Below are 23,370 nucleotides of genomic sequence, written 5' to 3'. Positions count from 1 at the left end.
TCTTAGGATGTTTTGTGTTCATCTTTTTTTTCGAGTTTATTCCGTATGTACAAAAATGCATTTTTTCCTTGTGTGCATTTTTAAAGCCCTTTGTTAACCAATCCTTTTTTTAAACATAAAAAAACTTTTTTAATTCGACAATACTTGTTATTTAATGATAAAATATAGTATATAATGATAAAATATATTAAAAGAATTAGTACAGTATAAGCACTGCCCAAGTCTAATTAATTACAAGACACCTTTCCGTCCTGTGACATCATTCTTTGTGAAAGCTGTATTCCTTTTCGTCTGTTCTTATACGTCTATATCATTTTTTTGTCTAGATTCGACATGGAGTAACGTCAGGCACAGCGTAAATTTTGTCCTGCGCGAGTATCCGTACAACAACACGGAAGTGGAAGCCGAGGTTGCGCTTCCACATAACATTCACTGAAATTATGGCACGTTTATCTTGCAGTTTTTCCATATCGCAAACGTGTAGCTTCCAGCGAACGAAGCAAATACTATAATGTTGATTTTAAACGAGCTACCTTGACGTTCGCCGTTGTAGTTATGTTCTTTTACGTTGTTAGCTAACTAGCAAGATAGCCGAGTGGTGAATGAACGAGAAACACTACAGAAGTAGATTATTTTTGGGGGGTATAAAATGGTCCAAAACATGTTCCGGACCGGATTCCTGGTTCGGGCGTCACACACCGTTTTGACCTGGGTCATAACGCTCATTTTGTTCGTGCACAACACCGGTAAGTAATTTTGAACGTGGTGATGTTACGGGGCAACACTTATGACATAGAGGGTGAGGACATTTCAATTGTGGTAACCAAATTTTATTTTGTGGCCACGAAAAATACTTATTAGAGAATTTATTTCCCATTGGTCTTCTTTGACGTTTGTGTAAGCAAACGGAGCGCACCTTAGCAAGAGACTGTCGTTCGACCTCAGCGATTCTAATTAAGGTGCACTCGATTTAACTTCCGCGATCGTCCAGGAATAATTTCATCGTTATTCATTTGTATTTTGGTGCATATTATGTGTGCTTCGTGGCTACAAATTAACCCACCCCGCTGTCACACATGTCACGTCTGGGGCTCCGTATGAAATAGATCGTTAACTCATGTAATGTTGTGTGTGTGTTTGTATTGAGATTTGCGACAATGCGAGGAGCGCGGAGAGCTGGCAGTTCCCGTGCTATTCTTTCTGCTGGTGGTGCTGTCGGTGTTGTTGTACTTTGCGGTGTCTCTCATGGACCCGGGCTTCGTCCTCACGGACACTATCAAGGTGACTTGTTAACTTGTGACCACCCAAAACACTTAATAAACAAACAACGACTCACAAAACTGATCGTATGGATGTGAATTTGCCAACCAGGTGCAAGAGTGGTCAGTGGATCAATCCAAATATTGTCATGAGTACATTGATAGTGATTTGGATATCTGTGTGCAATTCAGTACTTCAATAGATGTTCTTTCATTGCACTTTTTCTTCATATAATTATCACTTCAAGAAGTAAAAAAATATATATTCACGTAGGCTAGACTGTTCAGAAACTAAACTAAGTGCATGTAATTTTCAATGGAGAACAAATCGAAACAAAATTTCTTTCCAAGTACTGCACAGAAAAAAATCAATAATTGTTTAGACTAAAAACCTTTAAACAATATTTTTCACAAGGAAAATGTGTTTAAAAAATATAAAATAAAAAAAATGCCTTCCCTTTATTGGACTATTTTTTTGGATATCAAAAATATTGAAAATGTTAAGAAAATAAAGTTTAATGAAAGCCAGGTCCAGAACAATATTGATCCATTTTTTTTAACTGAAGTGTAAAAAAAACAACAACCTTTTATCATGTGTCTTTTACAGCCTTCTGATCTGGAAACTGAGTCTATGATGCCTCAGTCTTCTACTTGCCGTTTGCGGCGTTGTGGTTTCTGCCTGCTGCAGGTAACAAACATCACCACAAAGTTCAAGTTTTGACATTTGGAATAGACGCTCTAAATGAATTTTGGGAAAATAATAAGCTGCTCACAAAATCTCACCAGGATTTTATAGTACGGAGTTAAACTGCTTTGAGGAAAAATTTATTTGTTGGCACATTTCGGGACACTGAAGAGAGAACTACACTACCCATAATGCAGTAATGTAGATAATCCATGTGTGTATGTGTGTATGTGTGTATGTATGTATGTATGTATGTATGTATGTATGTATGTATATATATATATATATATATATATATATATATATAATGTATGTATGTATGTATGTATGTATGAACATCTTAGCTTAGCCTCATATAGCTTATCATTTTTTGAAGTTCTTCACTTTAAAAAAAAAAATGCTTGGTGTTTTGCTATCGTTATGACTCAAGTTACCATAGCGTAGCTTAGCATCATTTTTCTTGGCCATTTTGATATTTTCATGAACATCATAGAGTTATTTAAACAATGCATTGTGCTCCTCCTCCCGCTTTGCCCTACTTGGCCACTAGGAGGCAGTTACATTCATGAGGACGTAAATGAAGAAGAATAGTACTTCCACAACTACTACTACTATAAGTAATATTGTAAGATTCTGTAATATTTTTTTCAGTTAGGATAAAGTCTACTATATAATATATTCTGGTGATTATTGTTATATTATCTGTCCTTGTGTGTCCGAGACCGTTGATGCTAACCATTGGTGCTTTACATTGTTAATTAGCATTAAGCTCAGCGGACTTAATTTAAAAAATGTAGTTTGGCATCGCGTTTCACTTCCTGTGTTTGTGTGTGCATGTGCGTGGGGGGTGTGTGTGTGTGTGTGTGGGGGGGTGTGTGTTGCGAGCAGCAGCCCATGAGAGCCAAGCACTGTCCGACGTGCTCTCGCTGCGTGCGTCGCTTCGACCACCATTGCCCGTGGATCGAGAACTGCGTAGGCGAGCGCAACCATCGCTGGTTCGTCCTCTACCTGATGGTTCAGCTGCTGACCCTGCTCTGGGCTCTACGAGTCGCTCTGTATGTCACTCACGCACACAAACACACATACTACATTTTAAGAACAACTCATCGATAGATAATTGAAAGTGTTGGCAAATTATTTTATTATCGATTCAAGCCTGCTCTCATGAATTATTTGCATCTCTTCATCAATGTATGTGCTGAATCTGGATGATCTAAACACTGCTGGTTTATGATTGGATCCTGATTAACCAATCACAATCAATTCCCTACACTTTTAAGTGTGTAGTGTATTAGCTGCACTGTATTCAATAACAAGTACTCGTTTTTTTTTATCAAAAGACATATTTGTGCTCATTCTAGCCAAACAAGCTTCCTCTCAGTATAATTTTAAGTATTACAAGTGACAATATTCAAATTTAGTTTGAACATTTTGCATGAAATTAACCAAGAGGTGAGGATAAGCGCTCAGATAATGACGACTGGATTTTCAAATTAACTGTGCCACCCAGTGGGGATAAAGGGAAGTGCAGTGTGCCGTTTCTTGTTCATTGTCAGTATACAAATAAATCAAACAAGTACTTTGCTCATGGGTACATTTTAATGTCAATATTTATTTATATAGATTATTTTTTTCAATTTAGTATGCCCCGTTGTGGCACTTGGCTTGTTATTTATACGGTTTCCGTGTCTACGTTAGGGCTGAACAATTTTAAGAAAAAAAACAAATCTGGATTTTTCTGTCTTATATTGCGATTTCGATTTTTTTTATTCATTATTTTTATTTTATTTTTATTTATTTTAGATTTGTTTTCAATGTTTTTTTTATTCAAGCCTCGGTGCAAAATTCACAATTTCTTCACAGTCTACAGTGACATTTACAGACATGACCAAAAAAATGCCATTATACCCTTAAAAACAATAAAGGCTATTACTGTATGCAAGGACACTTTAGAGATTTTGTGAGGAGGGCAGTTTTTAAAAATTACCTTCAAGTATTTTTGTATTTCCCTATGAAAATGCATTTTTTTCATACTAATGTACATGTTCTTTGTACATAGATGTCAGATTGTCAATAAAATCATTGTCCCTTAGCAAAGCTAAATTGATTAAAAATATAATTTTGAGACGTACTGTCAATCTCGAAACTCTGTACTTTGCAGTGCAAATATTATTGATGAGAAGATAAATATTTAACGTGGGTACAATCTTAAAATTGCGATTTCCGTCCCAAAACGATACATCGTACAGCCCTAGCATTCATTTGTGTGTAGGTCCACGACCCTTTGTAATTTCAACTCACCTTTCAAAAGAGCTCTATTTTCATGTAGCAACCTTTTTGCATCTTTCTTCACTGCCAATTTGAAATAATTTGCAGTTTTTCAATTGGGGATTGAAATGTGATCAAAATAATGATGTTTTATCTGATTCATCAATTAATCGAAAAAAACAAAAACAAATAATTATTAGAACTTATTGAAAAAATTGTTCTTTGCAGCGCCTCACTACACACAGTCAGTGACGCGCAGTTGTTGTGGGGTGTTCCAGGTCTGGCATTTCTCCCAGTGCCACTTGGGAGTCGTGGTTCCGTACCAATGGCTTCCTGTTGGCGGCACTGTGCGTGGTTGGTGTGTTCTCGGCGGTGGTGTCAGTGCTGCTGGGCTGCCACATCTACCTGGTAGCCATCAACTGCACCACTTGGGAGTTCATGTCCCGCCACCGCATCGCTTACCTGAGGGAGTGCGGCGATGACGACAGCCCCTTTGACCGCGGCATCCTCTGCAACCTGTGGGAATTCTTCTGTGTGTGCGGAGCCGTAGCCTGGGAGCAGGTCTACCACAGGACGCCCCAGAATCCCGTCTGAGCGCCCTCAAGTCCAGATCTGTTGACACTTAAGGACTTAAGACTTTACGCTGAGATTCTCACACAGGCGTTTTCTCCTTTTCTTCTTTCATATTTTTAAATTCAATGCAGATTTTTGACTACCGGAGGCCAGCAGATCAATCTAATAGAAAGTAAATGGACCAAACAGGAAGTAGAGCAACCCAACAGGAAGTAGATGAACCAGATAGGAGCCAGATCAACCCATTGTGGTACAACCGAGCCAGACAGGAAATAGATGAACAGAACAGGAAGCAAAACGGGATATCAACCGGACAGGAAGTTGGTCAATTCAACAGGATAGCGCAAGAGTAGGGACATACGTCAAGTAGAATCCAGATGAAAACACACAAACTGGAAAGGAACAGGAAGTTGATCAACTTAAACAGGAAGTTGATGTACTTGACAGGAAGTAGATCAGGCGGTCGTCAAAGGCTTCTGTCCTGCCTATTTTCCATCTCTCCCTTCTCCAACACACCTGATTCAAATGATAAACTCTGAACAATTCTGATCGTGAAAACGGGCAGGAGAGCGGCCCTTGAGGACCGAGTTTGGACACCCCTGTAGTAGATCAACCCCCACCCTGATTGGTTGCAGACCAAACTGGCAAAATCGAGTAAGTGAGCCTGCATCCGTCAAGCAGGAGCCAGCTCATCCCAGCAGCATGTAAATTAACGAGACAAAGTAGAAGAATCAGAATAACTAGTCACGATGCCAGGTAATCGAAGAGGAAGTTCATTCATCAGAGAGAAAGTCCATGAACCAAACAGGAAGTGGATGATCAAGACAGGATATAAAGAGCCCAGACCAAGAAGTAAGTGTTATTTTCTATTTATTGAGGACGAACAATGTGGTGTTTGTGTTGTTGTTTACGTACATACCTTTTTTCATACATATAGCATTAGCAGTTCATTAACAGTCTGGTTTCATCCCGTTTTTCCCTTTCTTTGGCGTACTGACACAATCATAAATAATGTCGACATTTGACATATTTCAACATGTCTGCGGTGTACTGCGATGAATAAATGATTCTAGTTTGCAGCCTTGGACTACAAGTATGGCTCTATTAGCATTTCTATGGCTTTATTAATTGCTATTTTTGAAGAACGCTACATTTGGCGCCATGCAGGAGTCATGTGACCCACCTGTGTGGTCACGGCAGTGGGCGGAGCTCATCACAGTAAAGCAGATCCGGAAGACGGGGGTGGCAAGTGGCTCGGGGATTGCTTGTTCGCCAGCGAATAAAAGGTCAGCCATGCAGGGCGCAGAAGTCGAAGTCGGCGAAGGCCTCCTGCTGCTGGGCCGAGAGTCCGCCGGGCGTGGCGGGCGGAGACAGGACGGGCTGGAGGCGCGTGAAGTCGCTGTCGAAGTTGCTGACATCCGCCGATGTCTTCAGGGACGGCAGGAAGGGCGGCGGCACTTGCTTGGACAGGAGGGCGTCCCAGTCCACGTCCTGGAAGTCACATCGCAGTCCAGAATCATCAAACGTGAGTTTGGAACGCTACGCTGCAGTGTGCATGCCAGGCAATTAGTTGGCGATGTCACTTTAGACAACGAAGCTAGCTTATGTGCCTTTAGCTTTTATTTGATGTGATTTTTCTCATAAATTGAAGGATTAAAAAATATCTAAATGTTTTGCTTTTGCATGATATTGTCATCGTAAATCGATAGCTAACAACACCATGCTATGTTAGCTTAGCATGCGTTTAAAAAAAAGATATACCTCAAAGAATGTCTCCCCTTTCAACTCGTTAGCGTCTCTCTCCCCGCTGCCAAGCCTCTTGAGCGGGTTCTTTTTCAGCAGCTACAACACAAACATCATCACGTAAAGATTGGGCGTGCTTTAATCGTGTTTACCTTCTGGATTATTGCCACGGCATCTGGCGGAAGCGACGGCGGATATGTCACGTCATCGTTGACGATGCTGTCAAACACTTCCTCCTCGTCCTCACCCAGAAATGGCGACTGGCGACAAAAAAAAAAAAAAAAGTAATGACAGCCTCATTATTTTAGTTTAAGGCTAAAATCACGATTGCTATGGATAGCGACATGGTTGTGACATGTCATTCGGTTGTGAGAGGAAAATAAGCCCTTTCAAGGGGATTTAGCAGCAATCTGATTGGCTACTTATAATTGGTAACAAGAGATTCTGGCCATGCCATCACATTCTTTTGCCACCAATATTTTATTAGCTAAGTATAAGCACATTTTGACCATAAATTATGCAATAACTTTGTAATAAATGGCTTAAATTGTTAAAACTGCATGCTAACCTTACAATAACGTGAGGATGATTTCAAGACAATCCAATTGCTTTCTTCGTAAATGCTATTTGTCAATAATCCGAATTTATTAGTAATAATCCAGTGTAACAGTTTATAAAGCAGTATAACATTTCTTAAATGGGTAATGATGTGCAATAACTTTTAATGACTGTAAAAAATATATAATAGTGTGATAACTGTGTAATATTAGTCAAATAACTGCATAATAACTATGTATTAACGGCGTAATAACAGTAGATTTTCTCAAAGTTTGGGATTCCGGAAACTGACCTCGCCCACCAGCATCTCGTAGATGAGCACGCCCATCCCCCACCAGTCGACGGCCCGCGTGTAATCGTCATCCGTCAGAACTTCCGGCGCCAAGAACTCGGGTGTTCCGCAGAATGTGGACGTGCGATCCCCGTGACCGATCCCTGTACAAAAAATAATATGAATACAACCACAAAGGAATATGATGATCAAGTGGAAGCTTTTCTGACCTTCTTTGCAAAGTCCAAAGTCAGTCATTTTGACAAAGCCGTCAGCGTCCATCAGCAGGTTGTCCAGTTTTAGGTCTCTGAAGTGCACGGCGCACACAGTTAGTCAGGTGGCTGCAAAGAATGGTCGCCACTGTCTTACCGATAGATGATGTGATTGACGTGCAGGAATTCCAATGCCAGCAACACGCAGGCCGAGTAGAATCTGCAAGACGAGGACAAATAAGAGAGATCGTGCAGCTTCTGCAGACCTTGCTGATTATCTGATCATTTGAATCAGGTGCGTTGCAGCAGGGAGAGCAGGAAAACAAGCACGGCACCGGCCCTCGAGGAGCAGGGTTGAGGACCTTTGAGTTAGTGTTCAATTAACCTCCCATGCATGTTTTTGGAATGTGGGAGGAAAGCGGAGTATCTTGAGAAAATCTAAACTAACACCAATCGACAGTTAAGTGACCAAGAGTGAGCTGAAAAGTAGCCTCCAAGTACCTGGTCTGTTGTGGCGTAAAGGCTTGATTGTGGATGTGTATCATGAGGTCTCCCCCGGGTAGGAAGTCCATGAGGAAGCAGACGTGCTCTCTAGTCTGAAAGCAGGCGTGCAACTGGACCAGGAAAGGATGACGCTGCGTCCTGATCAGCTCCAGGATCCTCTTCTCGCTCATCAGGCTGCACGGGCACACGCGCGGATCTCAAACGTTTCAACGACGGACGGCCACGTCGACCTTGGCCCACCCACCTGTCCACCTCGTCTCGCGTGACCACGTCGCTCTTCTTCAAGGCCTTGACGGCGTACAGGCGGCCCGTGGCCCGCATCTCGGCCAGCAGCACCTGAAGGCAATGCAGTCACGACCGTGTGTGCGTGTGCGCGCGCGCTGACGACAGCTAGCTTCCAGACACGACCGAATGTGTCAGGAATGAAAAAAGGCATCAGCCACAACGTGCTTCCTTTCTAGATCATCGCGAATCCCCGTCTGCTACCGTGAAAGGGAGGTTTGCATCGTGAGTATTTGTGGGTGAAATGTGCCGTAACTTTAGGACTGCGTTGCTAACACCTGGTTGCCATGACACCCGCCTCATTATCCACAACGCTTCACAGGATGACCCGGGATCACTGCGATTGCCCATGTGCATCCTAGACAGGCATATAGCCAGCGCAAGATGAGGTTGTTTCAAGAGAAAAGCAATGAGCCAAAATTAAATAAACCACTTGTCGACGACTTCAATGAATTGTCGACGATTTGGATCGTTGACGACATCGCGATTAGTCGACTAAACTTGCAAATGTTTCAGGCCGACAATAGTTACAAGTTACGATCCAAAGTGGCGCACTTTGACTTTGTTGTTACGCTTTCAAACACACACACACACACACACACACACACACACGCTCACAATGAGATTGTGCTACCTTGCCAAAGTGACCTCTGCCAAGCACGGAAATGTAGCGCAGGTCCGACATGTGCAGCCTGAAACAAAACAAGCAGAAGAGGGTGGTGTGATTTTTGTGTGTGGGTGTGTGTCCTTATGTGTGTTGTATGTACTTGAGAGGTGAGGCTGAGTGGTCTTGACTTTCTTTTCTCCTGCAGAAGGATGACTGCACACACAAACACATTTTTATTTTAACAATGGAATTAAATATTGTCAAACATTTCCTTTGAGTGATTTCAGTCACCGCAACGACCCCCCTTTTGCATATTCTCGTAAAAGGAAAATAATTCATTTGACACTTTTCATTCAAATACATTTTTTTAAGCATTCTCCTCCCACGCCCTTTCAACACATTTCTTCGACACTTATTTGAACTTAAATTAACACATTTCTTTGCAGCTCTTCAAGAAAATACATCTTGTAATGTCATGAATTTTCTGTCCTACTTCATGATCTTGAAAAACAAGGCTTTGTCATGTCAAGACTTTTTTCCTCAAAAGTGGAAAAATTATTTGTAATCACAATAATTCAAAAAAAAGGTTTTCATCATGGAAAATGTATTTTTTTATGAAAAATTACGAGTTAAATTGGGTATAATATTAATATATTCCATATAATTGCATCTAGCGAATGTCCACTAACTTAGTGCTAACATACAATCCGAAATGCCATAGATGGGCTAATGGAAATTAGCATTGATCTAACAGTAATATTAAACCCTCAAACAACTGCTATTGTGCAGCAACACAAACAAACAGCATGCAACAATACCCAAAGGCGTATATTATCTCTGCTCAGTTGGGAACCTTCTCTGCCTCTTCCTGCTCTTAATTATGCTGCAGCATTTCCAATTGAGCTCAATGCTGCCTTGCATCTTGTGACACAACATGGTGCTACACTGAAGGCGGGAAGTGCTAAATTAAAATTTATTTTTAAAAAATCGGGGTTCGGACGATCAACCACGTTAAAGTGAGGGAACACTACATCGCGTGTAGAAACCAACAGAACCCACTCCACTCCAAACACACACACATACACTGACGAGTTGTGACGCATCGTTGTCCGGCGTCGCCTCCTGGTGGCTCATCGGCACCTGACTGCACACATGTGCGGAGAGAAAGACATCAGACACGAGATGACTTTGTGTGTGACCTCATCACACATGTACAGAGGAGGCCTGAGCGACCTTGGTGGTGGTGGTGGCGGCGGCGGCGGCCTTGGTGGCGGTGATGTGCACGGCTGGGGGGCGGGGTCAGTGGTGAAGGAGGCGTAACCAGGAAGGACGCTCAGCATCAGGTGAGCCCAGGTGGAAAAGTTCACATTCAGCTGAGCTGCACGTAGGAAGTTCTTACCTACACACACAAACACACACACACACTTGTGGCATCTGCGTGTAGGCGTGCATGTGTGTGTGTTTTTTTTTTTACCTCTCTCTTTGGTGAAGATGCATTGCTGGCGTCGCAATTTGTGCTGTCGCTCCACCACCGTGTCCACAAAGTCAAACTTTAAGCACAAATAATCCTAAGCAACTTTTATGCACATTTGTGGTGTTAAAACAGAATAAAATAATTTAACAAGTGTCAAAAGAGCAATAACATTTTAATTGTGTTTATAGCGTTCGTAATGTCTTTTGCATCTTGCATCGTTTGCATTAAGTGTTGTAACACGGCAACTTCAATGCTAGTTTCGTTGATGGACTAAATACAAAAAGTTCCTGGAACTTTATGTGGAAATGGAAACTGGTCCCAGTTCCAGGTTGACTTTACCTGCGCATGGAGGAGGCCTGTGGGTTCCAGACGACACGTGTGCGAGGCGACGTGGCTGTTGTCTTGGTCTTCCTGGTCCCGTTTCTGCTGGTCCAGGAGCTGGTCCAGGCGCAGGAAGCCGAGCGCGCACATCTTACCACCGTCTCGCCAAAACACATCAACCTCCAATTCGCGACACTGCGCCGACACACGAAGTTCAAATGTTCGTGACAAATTAATCAAGAGTCCATATTACAGTGGGTATAAAAGGTCTACGCACTCCTGTTCAAATGACAGCTTTTGAGAATATAAAAAACTGAAACCCGAACTTTTTCCACTCTTGATGTGGCCTATAACCTGTGCAAAAAAAGGGAGGGGGTGTATTCAAAATGAAGCAATCATTCAAATGTTGAATGCAAGTCAGCACACAGGGCTCTAGTGAAAATGAGTCGAATTTTGAATGGTTACTTAGCAAGTCAATTTGTATTTTCATGTGCGCCCCAAAATGTTCTACTTGCGCCCCTAAAAATTCAGTTTAGGGGCCTCTGTGATTTCGAATTAAAAAAAAAAAGTTGGATAGTCTGGATCCCTAGATACGGTATACACAACAACCGTGTAACAATGCCACCTGCTGGTTATTACAGGGACTGCTCCACTAACACGACAGCGTTCTTTTTATCAGAATCAGAATCAGAAATGTGAAAAGAAATAGAAGCTAATGTAAAAATGTATCTTTTTTTTTGCCATCTACACAATGTGACCGTCAAGATGCTTGTTATGTGTACTCACCCGCTCCAAAGTGAGGCAGAAGGTTTCATCCCAGGTCAGCCGGCCCACTTCCGCCCAGCGCGTCCTGCCAACCACTCTGCCGTCCAACCTCAAGGTGGCGCTCGTCTCTGCGAGAAGATAGTTGCATTTGTCCATATTAATAAGCGTACCCAACAAAATTCCAACACCACTTGTTGTTTCCGCAGAGCCTGTGAGTATTGTTGTATGGCGTTTGTACGTGTTGCTGCGCCGCGTGTGTTCAAGTCGCAATTGATTGAAAGTTTTGAATGAACATAACAGCTATGCTCAAATTTCAGTGAATCCGTCTATGGAGATTCACATTGTATGTTAGCATTGGGCTAGTTAACTTTTATTAGACAAATTGTTGATGTTAGTACAAATTATAGAATTACGGGGAAATCTTAAAGAAAAGTAAATTTCCTTAATGAAAAAGGTGTCTGAAAAAATATAAAGTTTAAGAAGTCAGTATCGTTTCACCAGAGGTTGTGTCAACAGCCGGAGAAAACAAATCTTCACATCCGAGCAATCTGACCTCCAACTTCCCTGGAAAAACAAACCGGAAAACAGGAAATTAGGACCAAATGAGATCCTATTTGACAAGAGGATATTGACATATTTCAAAGTAAAAGCTTTCATTCTCATCCTAGCTAGCGGGGAGATACTGAAACATGCTGTGTTCATTATGGGACTGCCAGAAACAAGGATTTGTCTCCTTGTCACATCATCCGCTGCTGGCGTCTGATTGGTCAGACAAACAGATTACACAAGTACACTAAGTTTCTTCATATTAAGTACGTAAAACAGCATCTTCTCGTCATAGTGGATGCACTGTAGAAAATGTGTCAAATATGAACATTAAATAAATCACACAAACGTTATAAATATATTGTACTCAATTTTCTCTCTCTCTCTCTCCCTCAAAAAAAAAAAATCTATATGTGTGTATGTGCAGTATGATTTCACACCTGTCAGCGAGGCCGGTCGGCTGGACGAGATGGCCGCCAAGCTCGGACCTGGGCCCGAGTAGGTGTTGGTCCTCACAGGCGTGGCCCTCCTGTCATCCCTCAGACATGCCTCCACGGATGCCCGCAAGAGATGCAAACGTTGGGACGAATGGTTGCGCCGCATCTCAGCCTGACAAAAAAGTCCAAATACACCATCGGTGAGGTCTCGCCAGTACCACAACCGAGCACCTGAATCGTACCTCCGAGCGAGCCTCGTGGTCCGGCGAGGACACGCCGTCCATTTGCGCCAGCACGTCCTCGGCCAGCCGCAGGGCGTCGTGCTCACGCTGCGTGTAGTGGCGCAGCTCAGCCAGGTGAATATCCGCCTCTGACGTTCCTGCAGAAGGCGCCACAAAGACGTATTGAACGTGTTACAACTGCACTCAAAGTCATGTGATTGATGACAACAGCACGAAAACATATCACATTATGCACTGGTTAGAGTAAGTTGGTATGCCAACAGGTGGGCAATACTGATAATTATCATTCTATCAGGCTAGGATGCTAATTATGCGATTGGGCTATTATGCTAATAGTTTGCTAACATTCTTGTATGTTAACATAATTTATTTACATCAAGCACTAGTCTGTCATGTTGGTATGCTATCAGGCTAAGACATAATATACATAACTTTCATACATAACTGTGCTACCTGTTGCCTAACAGTCGAGAATGCAAAAATGCTCATTTGGTAATACGGTAGAATGCTAACATGCTAGTATACGATGATTATTTACAATTAACTAGGATGCTAACACGTGGCACGGTGGACTACTGGTTAGCATGATGACCTCACAGTGCAGAGGTCATGGGTTCGATTCAGGCTCCGGCCTTCCTGTGTGGCGTTTGCATGTTCTCCCCGTGCCTGCGTGGGTTTCCTCCCACATTCCAAAAACATGCACGGCAGATCGATTGAACGCTCTAAATTGCCCCTCTGTATGAGTGTGAGCGCGGATGATTGCTCGTCCATGTGTGCCCTCTGATTGGCTGGCAACCAGTTCGGGGTGTCCTCCGCCTGCTGCCCGAGGATGGCCGGGATGGGCTCCAGCACCCCCCGCGACCCTTGTGAGGAGACGCGGTAAAGATAATGGATAGATGGATCGTATGCTAACAAGTACACTAACATACTAGTATGCTAGTATGTTATCAGTTTAGCATGTTGATAGGCCACTATGCTAACAGATTGGTAGCTTTTTGTGTCTATTTAAGCGTATATTAACATCTGCAAAAGAGTCTACCGCTGAAAACTATCCTTCAGTTAACTCGGGCGCATTTACTTTTCGCAAAGATTGTCGATTAACTTTGACCCTTTAAAAAAAAAAAAAGTTCTCAATGCTAACATACTTCCATATTAACATACTGGTTATTTTCAATTATGTAATGTCCCTGCATGCCTGTATGTTAACATACTGGTATTTAGATCATGTTTATTAACAGGCAAGTTCAGGGCCAGCCTATCCCAGCTGACTTCTGACACTAAACCTTGAACACACAAACACCATCACAGAGTGCGAACCTATCCCACTCTGCCCACACACAAGTCAGGCGTGTACCACTAAACCATCAGTGACCACCGATATATTCATCTATAATTTATGGATGTACGTATGCATATGTAGACACATTCAAATGCACTTGTATTTCTTTTCATGACTCTTCCAGTCTTTCTTTCTATTGCAACTAGCGGATAACACTCTCAGCTTAGGTTTTACAATTTAGGTTCATCCTGAAATGTGATTCAATATTCCCAATAATTTAGAAGTGGTTTATGCTGAGAGAAATTTGGAATATTTGAAAGCAGACCTTGTTGCGTTGCGATGTTTGCTTCTTGGTCATCTTGGTTGCTTCCGGCCTGCGCCACTTTGATGATGTGCAGGCGGAGAAGCTTCATCTTCGAGCGGCTGTCCTGCAACATCTGCTGAGCCGTGGAAAACATTGGTGCCATCCTGTGGACCAGTCAGGAGACACAACGAAATGTGTCAAATGAAGTCAGGTGTTGCCTTCAGGTACAGCCTCAAACAAACTGTTTGTCCTCACCCATTAATGGTTTCGTTCAAAATGATCGGTCATTCAAGTCTTATGTTGACTACAGGTATTATCTAACAGTCGACCAGATCAAGGGGGTCTTTCAGGTAACATTCTGAGGCGCACTAACAGTCCGAACCTTTCACTTTCATTTTAGATCGAAATCAGGTCTTGTGCCGCCTTCAGGGACGGACTGAAATCATTGTTTTCTTCACACAATAGTTATACAATACAGTACAATACAACTTTATTTCTATAGCACATTTCACAACAGCTGGAGCTGTAACAAAGCGCTTTCCATATGGTGAAATATAAATTTGCGCAAAATTAGAACACAAATTAAAACACATAAACAATAGAAACCTATACAAGTCTGGTGTTGCCTTTTGGGAAGGTTGGAAATCGTAACTTTTCTCACACAAGTGAATGTCTATCTATCTATTTGTCTATCCGTCTGTCTGTCTGTACGTCCGTCTATTTATCCCGCTGCCGTCAGAGATAGTCAGAAATTATAGCTTTTCTCACAAACAAAAAAATGTTTGGTTGCATTTTCATCCTTCTATCAAGTGTTGTGTTGCCATTAGGGACGGTCCCAAATCATGGTTATCCTCACACTGTCGTTGTTCTGTTTGATTTTAACCTATTGACAAATTCAGGGGTTCCCTTCAGGTACAGTCTGAATCCTTAACTTTCCTCACCCAAAAATGGTTTAATTCCATCTCGTAATCCGGTCTTGCATCGCCTTCGGGGACTGTCTCAAAATCATGGGATTGTCCTTAAATAAACAATGACACACACACACACACACACGGACACAAAATGTAGTAATAATAAGAACGTGAGTATAGATAGCTTACCGCTTCGTGATGTTGTTCCTCCACAAGAACTAAGAATGTGTCATCATCCTCCGAGAGAACAGTCCTGCCTCTCCACCTTCACTCTCCTTGAAAGCCTCCTCCCCTTCCTCCTCCTCCTCCTCCTCCATCCCGTCTGCGTCCTCGCGTCCCGCCGCATCCGCTTCCTGCTGCATCCGACAACACTGCCAAGCTAATCTGCTCTCCTTGAGGATGAGGAAAAGGAGGAGGAGGAGGAGGAGGAGGAGGGTGGGATGGGACTTCTGTAGGATGCCAACACTCATCGGTTGCTCTGGGCTCGGCCGACGGCCGCATGTTCACATGCGGTAAGGACAGAAAAACCACCTCAATAGGAACACCCTCAAATAGCAAAGCAACAACAAAAACAAAATTAAACAAATGTAATGTTCATTTTGGATTTAGGCAGACCAGAAATGTGTATGAAGATCTGGGGGAAAAAAAGAAGAAAATGTAATGAGTTTTTTTAGTTAGATATACACTAATTGATGTGGGGGTGTGCGTGTGTGAGTGAACGGACAGTTATTTCAGGGCCGGTCCATCACGGTCGCCAGCAGCCGTCGCCCCCCTCCGCAACGACTACGTTGCAGCCTGTGATGGCTGCATGTGCCGCCAACCACACCCCACGCCCGTTACACCGCACCCTCCCCCCCTCTCCCCGTTGATTATTATTCAGATTATTTTTATTTTGTCCCCCAGAAAGGGAGTAGACATGATACAGACCGGCCATTCTGGAAAATCCTGACAATTTCCCCAAATTCCTGATGACCACCATGCAGTAAAACTCAATTACACTACACAGATGTTATGATGACAGTCAAAAGACATGAGACGTTTTTCAAACAAAAAGATTTGTTTTGGTACATGTTTTATTAAACTTTTATTATGTGCAGTACATTTATTTGGATTATTTTAGTAATTTTCTTTAAGTACTACTTTTTAAGTTTCCTTTGTTTAAGTAACATTAAAGAACTCACTTCACAGTCTGAAGCTATAGCTAACAATTGTATTTGATTATTACCGTGGTATGATTTGCCACATATGATTTCTCTAATGACGTACATATTCATAAAGTAAACAGAGGAACCAGGTGTGTTGTTTATATGTCTAAAATGGACAAAATGTCACCATTTGCATGTCAAAAGGTCATTTTCGCTAGCTGATCTGGTTTTACATTTAAGGACAGTCTGAAACAATAACTATCATTCATTTGTGCATCAATATAACATTTTACCACATTTTGTGACGTCAGGGTAGAAGAAGTGCGACAGGTTTTGAAGTCACTTCAAAGTTCAAAGTCTTTAAAGGCTCTTTTAAGATGAAAGCGCAAACGTTGCCTTCAAGGACACCCTGAAACCACGGGCACCTCTGAATCTCAACTGTAGTATGGTTCATTTTTGCAACCGTTTCGCGTAACGTACGAGCCGTGTAAACACGGAGTGACGAGAGGAAGCGGGGCCATGTCGCCGTTTCGTGTGAAGTGACTGACGAATGTGATTAACGTGGCCAGTTAAAACCGCAAAGCTTTGTCGCAATTAGGCTTTAAACGCAACCCGCGGCCCACAAGCACCATTAAGAAGCTTAAAAAGGCGGCAGGGATCAAGTCGATAAATGACACATTTGACTCGCCAACGTTGATTTGACGTGCTGGAATATATTCCGATAATTAAAAAAGAAACTCCCAAACTTCCTTACATAGTAGTTATAATACATTTTATTGTGATTTTCATATTTGTTACCCGACGACGCCTGGGTTCGATTTGTTGGGGTAAGAGGGATGCTCCGAAGGAGCCCTATTTTGAGAGGCGGAGTTCGGCGGACTTCCTGGCTGGTGGGCAGGCTGCAGCAGCGAGCGGGAGGCGGGCTCTTGGGGGCGGGCTTCTGCTAGTCGTACGCGATACCAAAACGTTTGCTATCGTCCCGATACTAAGTAGTTTACGTCATTATCAACGATATCAAAACTGATTTGTGCTAATCTGATCATCTTTATTTTATCCTTTAATTTTTTAAAATAAGATTCGTACTCTAAATTCTTACTTTTTTAAATTACCTTAGAACTTTATTTACTTGTAACATTGCCTAGAATTCTTAAGAGATTTTGTGGAGGTTGTATGTGAATAGAAAACACTAAGCTAATGAAACTATTTGTGCAGAAACAATAGTGCAGGATATTTTTCCCTCATTATCATTATTTTATTTAAGTGCAAGAAATTATTACTCAAAAAAATAAAATAAGACCAAGTATTTCCACTACATTCTTTATCACTCAAGATAAAATAAGTAAGACACATTATTTCTGCAATATTTATTCTTTAACAAAATGTCTCCATCTGTTGCACATACTTTATGGATTTTGAAGCTTTTCTTAATCATCAAAATTATCAATAATAATAAAAATAAATCTTTTTGTAATTAGTTGAATGTGTGCTCAGGAAATACAATGCAATTTTCTTCACTTGAGCTTTTAAAAAATGATCAGAAATAAAAACAAGTAAAAATAGAATCATAGAGTAACTTTTTAGGTTGAAAGAATATTGATCTATATTTTACTAAATCACTACAGAGCTTACATGAAAGAAACTGAAAGTATCAATCTCAAGCAAACAAGACAATCCTGAAACCCCTCAAATTGTGACAGTTCTGAATTTCTTCAATTAAAAGACACAGCAATGTCACCATTGTCATATTGACTTGAAAAGTCTTCAATAAAAATTCCTCATGATTCTGCACCTCAATCCTTTAAGACCTTTGTGCAGTTGACCTTTTTGTATATGTTGTACATCAACACTCTTATATGTATATGTAACGGGACAGTGATATTTTAAACCCCACCGAATCAAAGTTAAAATGTCATCAAATATACAGAAAAACACATGAGTGAACTTACTTTTGGCCTTCCCGTGACCTGCAGAGGATCTGAATTTTGTCAATTAATATCATTAGATTTTAGGGTTCCGTTTGAATATATTTATTTTAGTATTGCTGTGCATGCGTGCAGATCAAACACTTGTTTGGGAATTGTACTTTTTTGTCACACAACACCCCATTTACTTAGTGAAAAAATACTTGCAATCTTGCTCTCCACAACAAGTGCATATATCCAGGAATAAAAGTAACAGCACGCTCTAAATATATATCAAATGTTTCTGAATTCAAACTATGTTGAAAGTCAAAACTAAATAAAGTAAAAAAATAACTCATAAAAATCTCCAATTATTTTTAACCCTGATACGGACACACAAAGAAAATACAGGCTTACCAAAGCATAGCATCATACTCAACATTTTTTCAAAGAGAAAAATGCAGCTGAAGCAGAGCGAAATTCATAAATAAACGGTACATCAAAATAAAAAATACATTCAACTATTCTTTTAAGGTGATAAAACAAAATATTATTTAATGCGGATAGTACACCAGATAATTGTTAATCAAGCTGGTATCCGTCAATATCAAGCAAAGAGTTGGGATCGACGTTTTGTATCGATCTTCCCACCAGCGCCTCCTATCTTACTTTGTGCGGGCTCGCTCACTCACATTGTGTGTGCGCGCACGCCAGCAGCACGTTGGTGGCTTTTTTCCCCTCATCTCGTCTCAACTTTACGCCCATTGAGCCGCGCTCTCGCTCTCTCTCGAGAACAAAACCCCCCGCGACCCCGACCCGGCTTCTTATTATTTGCTCCCCTTGCGACCAAACATGTCGGCCTCGGCGGCAAAAGTGAGTAAAAAGGAGCTCAACTCGAACCACGACGGAGCGGACGAGACCTCCGGTAAGCGCCATGGCGGCCTCCTTGTTTCACCGCCATTTTCCCCCGTCACTTTCTTCCCCGCAACGCATTTTCCACGCGTGGCTTTGCCGCGCGTTTATCCACGCGCCTCGTCTATAATGGGCATTGCCTCGTGCTTTTGTTCAAATTCGACCTTTTCGTGTCCGCTCGTTTGCACCGTGGCTCGTTTTGTTAGCTTAGCGTGCTGTTGTCGGGCACGGGGGAAGCCATGTTAGCTTCCCCCCGCTCCTCTTCCTCCTCCTCCTCCATTTAGCTTCGTTAGCTGGCGTTTGAGCCTCACGAGTTGGCCTTGCGCGGGTATACTTTAATGTTCATCGCAATTTCGGAGTCCATTGTGACGTTCCACGAGCGGCCAAATGAAAGCCGTCCCTTTCATTTATTGGCGTTAGGTTCGCTCGCGCGTGTGCTAGCTTGTTGTTGTTACCTAACTATTCATACGACGTTTAATTGTTGCATTTAAAAGCAATTTGAAAAATTATGGAAAACGCATGTTTTGCCGCTCATGAAACGTAGGTGGGGGGGATAAAATAAAATAAGGGGGGGTGGCTAAATGAATCTTTCAGGGGCTTCTAGCGCGCTAGCTAGCTCGCACGGGTGCATTGCACTCTGAACAGTCGAGTCGTGTGTCCCACATTTAAACCACGCGGCCTCGGAGGCGGCCAGCAGCCGGCAGGAAACAACGAGCCTGAAATCCCGCGATTGGCCGTGAACGCAACTCACGATAATGGACTTCAAATGTGATTTCCATCGAATTCCAACGTGAAAAGCAAAACACTTCATTTTTCTAACATGGCTTTGTTTCCCCTACCTATAGAAAAAGAGCAGCAAGAAGCTATTGAACACATTGATGAAGTTCAAAATGAAATCGACAGGTAAGTGAATTGTTCTGTTGTCTTTTTTTTCTTCTCAAGCTGACACGAACCCCCCGATTTTGTGTTCACAAGCAGCATAAATGAGCAATTCGTGAGAGGTTTGTTAGTCACACTTAAATTTCACCATAGAATGGGTATTGAATCGCATTTTACATTAAACATAAAATGGTTCCCAAAACGTGGACATGTTCCTGCAAGGTAACAAAAACACTATAATAAGCAATTATAGCAATTTACTGCTAAAAATTTTTAAAAAAAAAGTGTACCTCAGATTGATTATTTAATTTTAAATTAGCTGGGTGGAGGAGGTTTGTAAAAATATTTGTCGCAATTTCTTACCCAGTTACTGTTACGGTCAACGTTAAAACAGTTGAGCCAAGGGGACATTTTAGATTTTAAAATAAAATATGTACAAGAGTTTCAAGCACATTGAATATCTTAAGTGGTTTTATGCAAAATTTGTTTAGAAAAACTTAGATTTCATTTTTGAAATGAAAATAGATGGTATCTTACAAAATAGTCCCATGAATGAGATTGGGGAAGTAAAAAGGTAATTTTGCTAACTAATTTAATATCGGGAAATGACTTCTCACCTTTAAGTCTAGAAAACATTTTTACTTTCAGCTAATAAAGTCATGAGAATTAACGGTACCTTTCAAAAGAGAGAACCGCCACTGGGCTCAGAATTGATTTATTTTATGGCAAGTACTACTTAAAATGTTCCGTGAATGAGATTTGTGAGCGTAAACAAAAAAACATTTTGGAATGAAGTTCAGGTTTAAAAAAAATGACTCTCCGTCAATGAGTCCAGCAAAACTCCGTATTGGGTTAAAAAAAATAAATTGATGCACATTGAAACGCAAGAGTCAAATATGAAACAGTTGATCTGTTAGGAAAAAAATCAAATTTTGACTCAGAAATGATCAGTGAAATATGCCATTTAAAAGACCTTTGCATGTTAATTGAATCATTACAGTAAATATGATTTGGTTTATTAATCACATGGGATTATTTAAAAAAAAAAAATCTGTGCAGGTTGAACGAGCAGGCAAGCGAGGAGATCCTGAAAGTAGAACAGAAGTACAACAAACTCCGCCAGCCGTTCTTTCAGAAGAGATCGGAACTGATCGCCAAAATCCCCAACTTTTGGGTCACCACATTTGTCAACCACCCACAAGGTCGGAACTCCCGAGCCGCGTGACCCGACGTCCTTCTGCTGCCGCCATAACCTTTATTCACTCCATTTTAAATTGTCTCACACAGTATCTGCCCTACTGGGGGAGGAGGATGAGGAGGCGCTTCACTACCTGAGCCGAGTGGAGGTGACAGAGTTTGAAGACATAAAGTCAGGTTACAGAATAGATTTTGTAAGTACATCTTGATGTCATGTTTACGCCTGGCACAAAATGGTGGCGTCCTTAACACAGCACATTCTTTTCTCTCAGTATTTTGACGAGAACCCGTACTTCGAAAACAAAGTGCTTTCCAAAGAATTCCACCTGAACGAGAGCGGCGACCCGTCTTCAAAGTCGACAGAAATCAAATGGAAATCAGGAAAGGTAAGGTCCAAAATGTGGATATTTCAATATTCTTTAATGGCCTGTTTCAATATTTGACGGATAAACAAATTAATTTTGAAAATGTATACTGAATAATAGACCTGGACAAATTCTGATAACGGGTATTTGGACAATACTGGCCTTGCTTTAAGGTAACGGGTATTCGTGGGGGCTGTCGATATAGACAAAAACAAATTTGACATTAATTCCTCCTTGGTAGTAGTCGTCGGTTGATTGCGACAGTTTGATACATAAGCAAAAAAAGAATGGTCTTTGTGCACAATTTTGTTGTGAACATTGCTATTGAGCACAATATTTTGGGGGGAGTCCCATCGTGCAAACAGTAGTAAGGATTTGACTTGGAAGCAAACGTGTTTGACAGTTTAATACTTTGTCATTTAGTATTTTACTAAACAAAGAGGAATTTTATGGGCGGGGGGGCAGGGTGTTCGAATGACGGTCTCATGAGCTAATATCAGCCAGTTAATCAGTATAGTTTGCACGCAAATAGTGTATTCTTTTTTTTGGTGTATTTTTCTGCTAAGGACCTGACCAAGCGCTCCAGCCAGACGCAGAACAAAGCAGGCCGCAAGAGGCAACACGAAGAGCCCGAGAGCTTCTTCACTTGGTTCACCGACCACGCCGATGCCGGCGCCGACGAGTTGGGCGAGGTCATCAAGGACGACATCTGGCCTAACCCGCTGCAGTACTACCTGGTAGGTGACACCGCCACCTGAAATACACCTCCCCTCCAATATCGCCAGAAGTGAGTATTAAAGTGTTGTCGTTAGGTCCCTGACATGGACGACGAGGAAGGCGAAGGCGAGGAGGACGAAGAGGATGAGGAAGGGCTGGAGGCCATCGACGAGGAGGGCGACGAGGACGGAGAAGATGACGATGATGATGACGGAGAAGACGAAGAGGTAACGCGCAAGTTATTTTATTTTGTCGATTGTGGCGCTTGCAATGACTAATTTGTTGATTGGTTTCATGCAGGACGACGAGGGTGAAGACGACTGAGAAGCCCAGCTGCGCCCTCCTCGCCGTTCTAGTCCCCATTTGCTTTATCAAGTCATGTTCGGGAGCAAAGGTTTATTTTTGTTGTTCATTTTTTGTTTTTGTCGTTTTATTAAGTCCATGCGTGCGCTTCATTTTTGACATTCGGAAGCCTTCTCCTTCACCCGCGGGTTCCGTTTTCTCTCTCGCTAAGAAAAGGCCGGCGGCACATTTTCTCCCCCAATTGTGAGTATACGTACATACACAACCCCTGGGGTTCATCTCTCCTTCTTGCTCTCTTGTTGAAGATATTACATAATAAATAATAAAAAAAAAAATAGAATCTCGTAGAATTTGAAGACACTTCCCACAGATGTGCTCCTGTTTCCAGGTGTGGTGAGAAGAAGCCATGGTGTAGTCACCTTAGCACTAGCAGACCTCATCATTATCTTTATTTTTTATTTTTGGAAGATTCCCCCGCCCCCAACAGCTAATTCCTTTCATGTTTAGAAGGAGGGGAGGCATGTTGGCTACTAGTATGGGAGGGTTCGGGTTCAGTGGACTGAGAAGGGGGCAAGAGAGTGGTTATTTTGACACCATTTCTATGGGACTTTTTTTTTTGTTTGTTTTCATTGTATTGTTTTACAGATATCCATTGAATTTGAAATGACATTTTTAATAAAGAACAAAATGGGAAAAAAAGCTTGTAAATT

The 23,370-nt window shown here is 41.8% G+C and overlaps 3 protein-coding genes across 5 annotated transcripts; 2 read left to right on the top strand and 1 right to left on the bottom strand.

Annotated features, from left to right (window-relative positions):
• Positions 1-383: 383 nt before the first annotated feature.
• Positions 384-8,940, top strand: LOC148343781 (palmitoyltransferase ZDHHC12-B-like). Of its 2 annotated transcripts, XR_015842436.1 has the most exons (6): positions 384-746; positions 1,148-1,281; positions 1,867-1,947; positions 2,833-2,999; positions 4,491-5,637; positions 5,953-8,940. XR_015842436.1 is itself a non-coding variant. In XM_088289364.1 (5 exons), exons 1-5 carry the CDS (start codon positions 650-652, stop codon positions 4,804-4,806), a joined length of 795 nt encoding a protein of 264 aa, XP_088145490.1. In that variant the 5' UTR covers positions 384-649; the 3' UTR covers positions 4,807-5,864. The 2 variants fall into 2 exon arrangements, 1 of the variants encoding a protein (XP_088145490.1); XM_088289364.1 differs by lacking the exon at positions 5,953-8,940 and having other exon boundaries at positions 4,491-5,864.
• On the bottom strand, positions 5,639-16,050 carry LOC148343780 (serine/threonine-protein kinase N1-like). 2 transcript variants are annotated; one of them, XM_088288351.1, is made up of 21 exons: positions 15,431-16,050; positions 15,272-15,324; positions 14,352-14,494; positions 12,748-12,884; positions 12,509-12,677; positions 12,021-12,086; positions 11,544-11,650; positions 10,776-10,952; positions 10,437-10,512; positions 10,196-10,361; positions 10,046-10,106; positions 9,123-9,175; positions 8,990-9,047; positions 8,318-8,409; positions 8,071-8,247; positions 7,727-7,789; positions 7,588-7,664; positions 7,379-7,521; positions 6,681-6,788; positions 6,547-6,627; positions 5,639-6,276 (listed from the first exon to the last, which is right to left on the bottom strand). In XM_088288351.1, the coding sequence occupies exons 3-21, from the start codon at positions 14,491-14,493 to the stop codon at positions 6,073-6,075; spliced, it is 2,157 nt and encodes a 718-aa protein (XP_088144477.1). In that variant the 5' UTR covers position 14,494; positions 15,272-15,324; positions 15,431-16,050; the 3' UTR covers positions 5,639-6,072. The 2 variants fall into 2 exon arrangements, with proteins under 2 accessions (XP_088144477.1, XP_088144468.1); XM_088288342.1 differs by lacking the exon at positions 15,272-15,324.
• Positions 16,051-18,966: 2,916 nt separating this feature from the next.
• seta (SET nuclear proto-oncogene a) lies at positions 18,967-23,359 on the top strand. The gene is made up of 8 exons (XM_088289339.1): positions 18,967-19,212; positions 20,045-20,102; positions 21,138-21,280; positions 21,366-21,469; positions 21,548-21,661; positions 22,207-22,377; positions 22,453-22,584; positions 22,658-23,359. The coding sequence occupies exons 1-8, from the start codon at positions 19,140-19,142 to the stop codon at positions 22,679-22,681; spliced, it is 819 nt and encodes a 272-aa protein (XP_088145465.1). The 5' UTR covers positions 18,967-19,139; the 3' UTR covers positions 22,682-23,359.
• Positions 23,360-23,370: the final 11 nt, after the last annotated feature.

Source organism: Idiotropiscis lumnitzeri, chromosome 1, assembly GCF_059441095.1.
Source record: "Idiotropiscis lumnitzeri isolate Australia: NSW breed Sydney's pygmy pipehorse chromosome 1, RoL_Ilum_1.0, whole genome shotgun sequence".
In the NCBI taxonomy this organism is placed as follows: domain Eukaryota; kingdom Metazoa; phylum Chordata; class Actinopteri; order Syngnathiformes; family Syngnathidae; genus Idiotropiscis; species Idiotropiscis lumnitzeri.
Note: the sequence above shows the minus strand (reverse complement) of the source record. Positions and strands in the feature narration are given on the sequence as shown.

Coding starts and splice junctions, on each gene's coding strand:
- LOC148343781 (XM_088289364.1), top strand. CDS start 650: ATGGTCCAAAACATGTTCCGGACCGGATTCCTGGTTCGGGCGTCACAC. Junction 1,948..2,832: donor GTGGTTTCTGCCTGCTGCAG/GTAACAAACATC, acceptor TGTTGCGAGCAG/CAGCCCATGAGAGCCAAGCA. Junction 3,000..4,490: donor TGGGCTCTACGAGTCGCTCT/GTATGTCACTCA, acceptor GGGGTGTTCCAG/GTCTGGCATTTCTCCCAGTG.
- LOC148343780 (XM_088288351.1), bottom strand. CDS start 14,493: ATGGCACCAATGTTTTCCACGGCTCAGCAGATGTTGCAGGACAGCCGC. Junction 12,087..12,508: donor CCGACCGGCCTCGCTGACAG/GTGTGAAATCAT, acceptor TTGTTTTTCCAG/GGAAGTTGGAGGTCAGATTG. Junction 11,651..12,020: donor GGCTGTTGACACAACCTCTG/GTGAAACGATAC, acceptor ATCTTCTCGCAG/AGACGAGCGCCACCTTGAGG.
- seta (XM_088289339.1), top strand. CDS start 19,140: ATGTCGGCCTCGGCGGCAAAAGTGAGTAAAAAGGAGCTCAACTCGAAC. Junction 20,103..21,137: donor GTTCAAAATGAAATCGACAG/GTAAGTGAATTG, acceptor AAATCTGTGCAG/GTTGAACGAGCAGGCAAGCG. Junction 22,585..22,657: donor ATGACGGAGAAGACGAAGAG/GTAACGCGCAAG, acceptor GGTTTCATGCAG/GACGACGAGGGTGAAGACGA.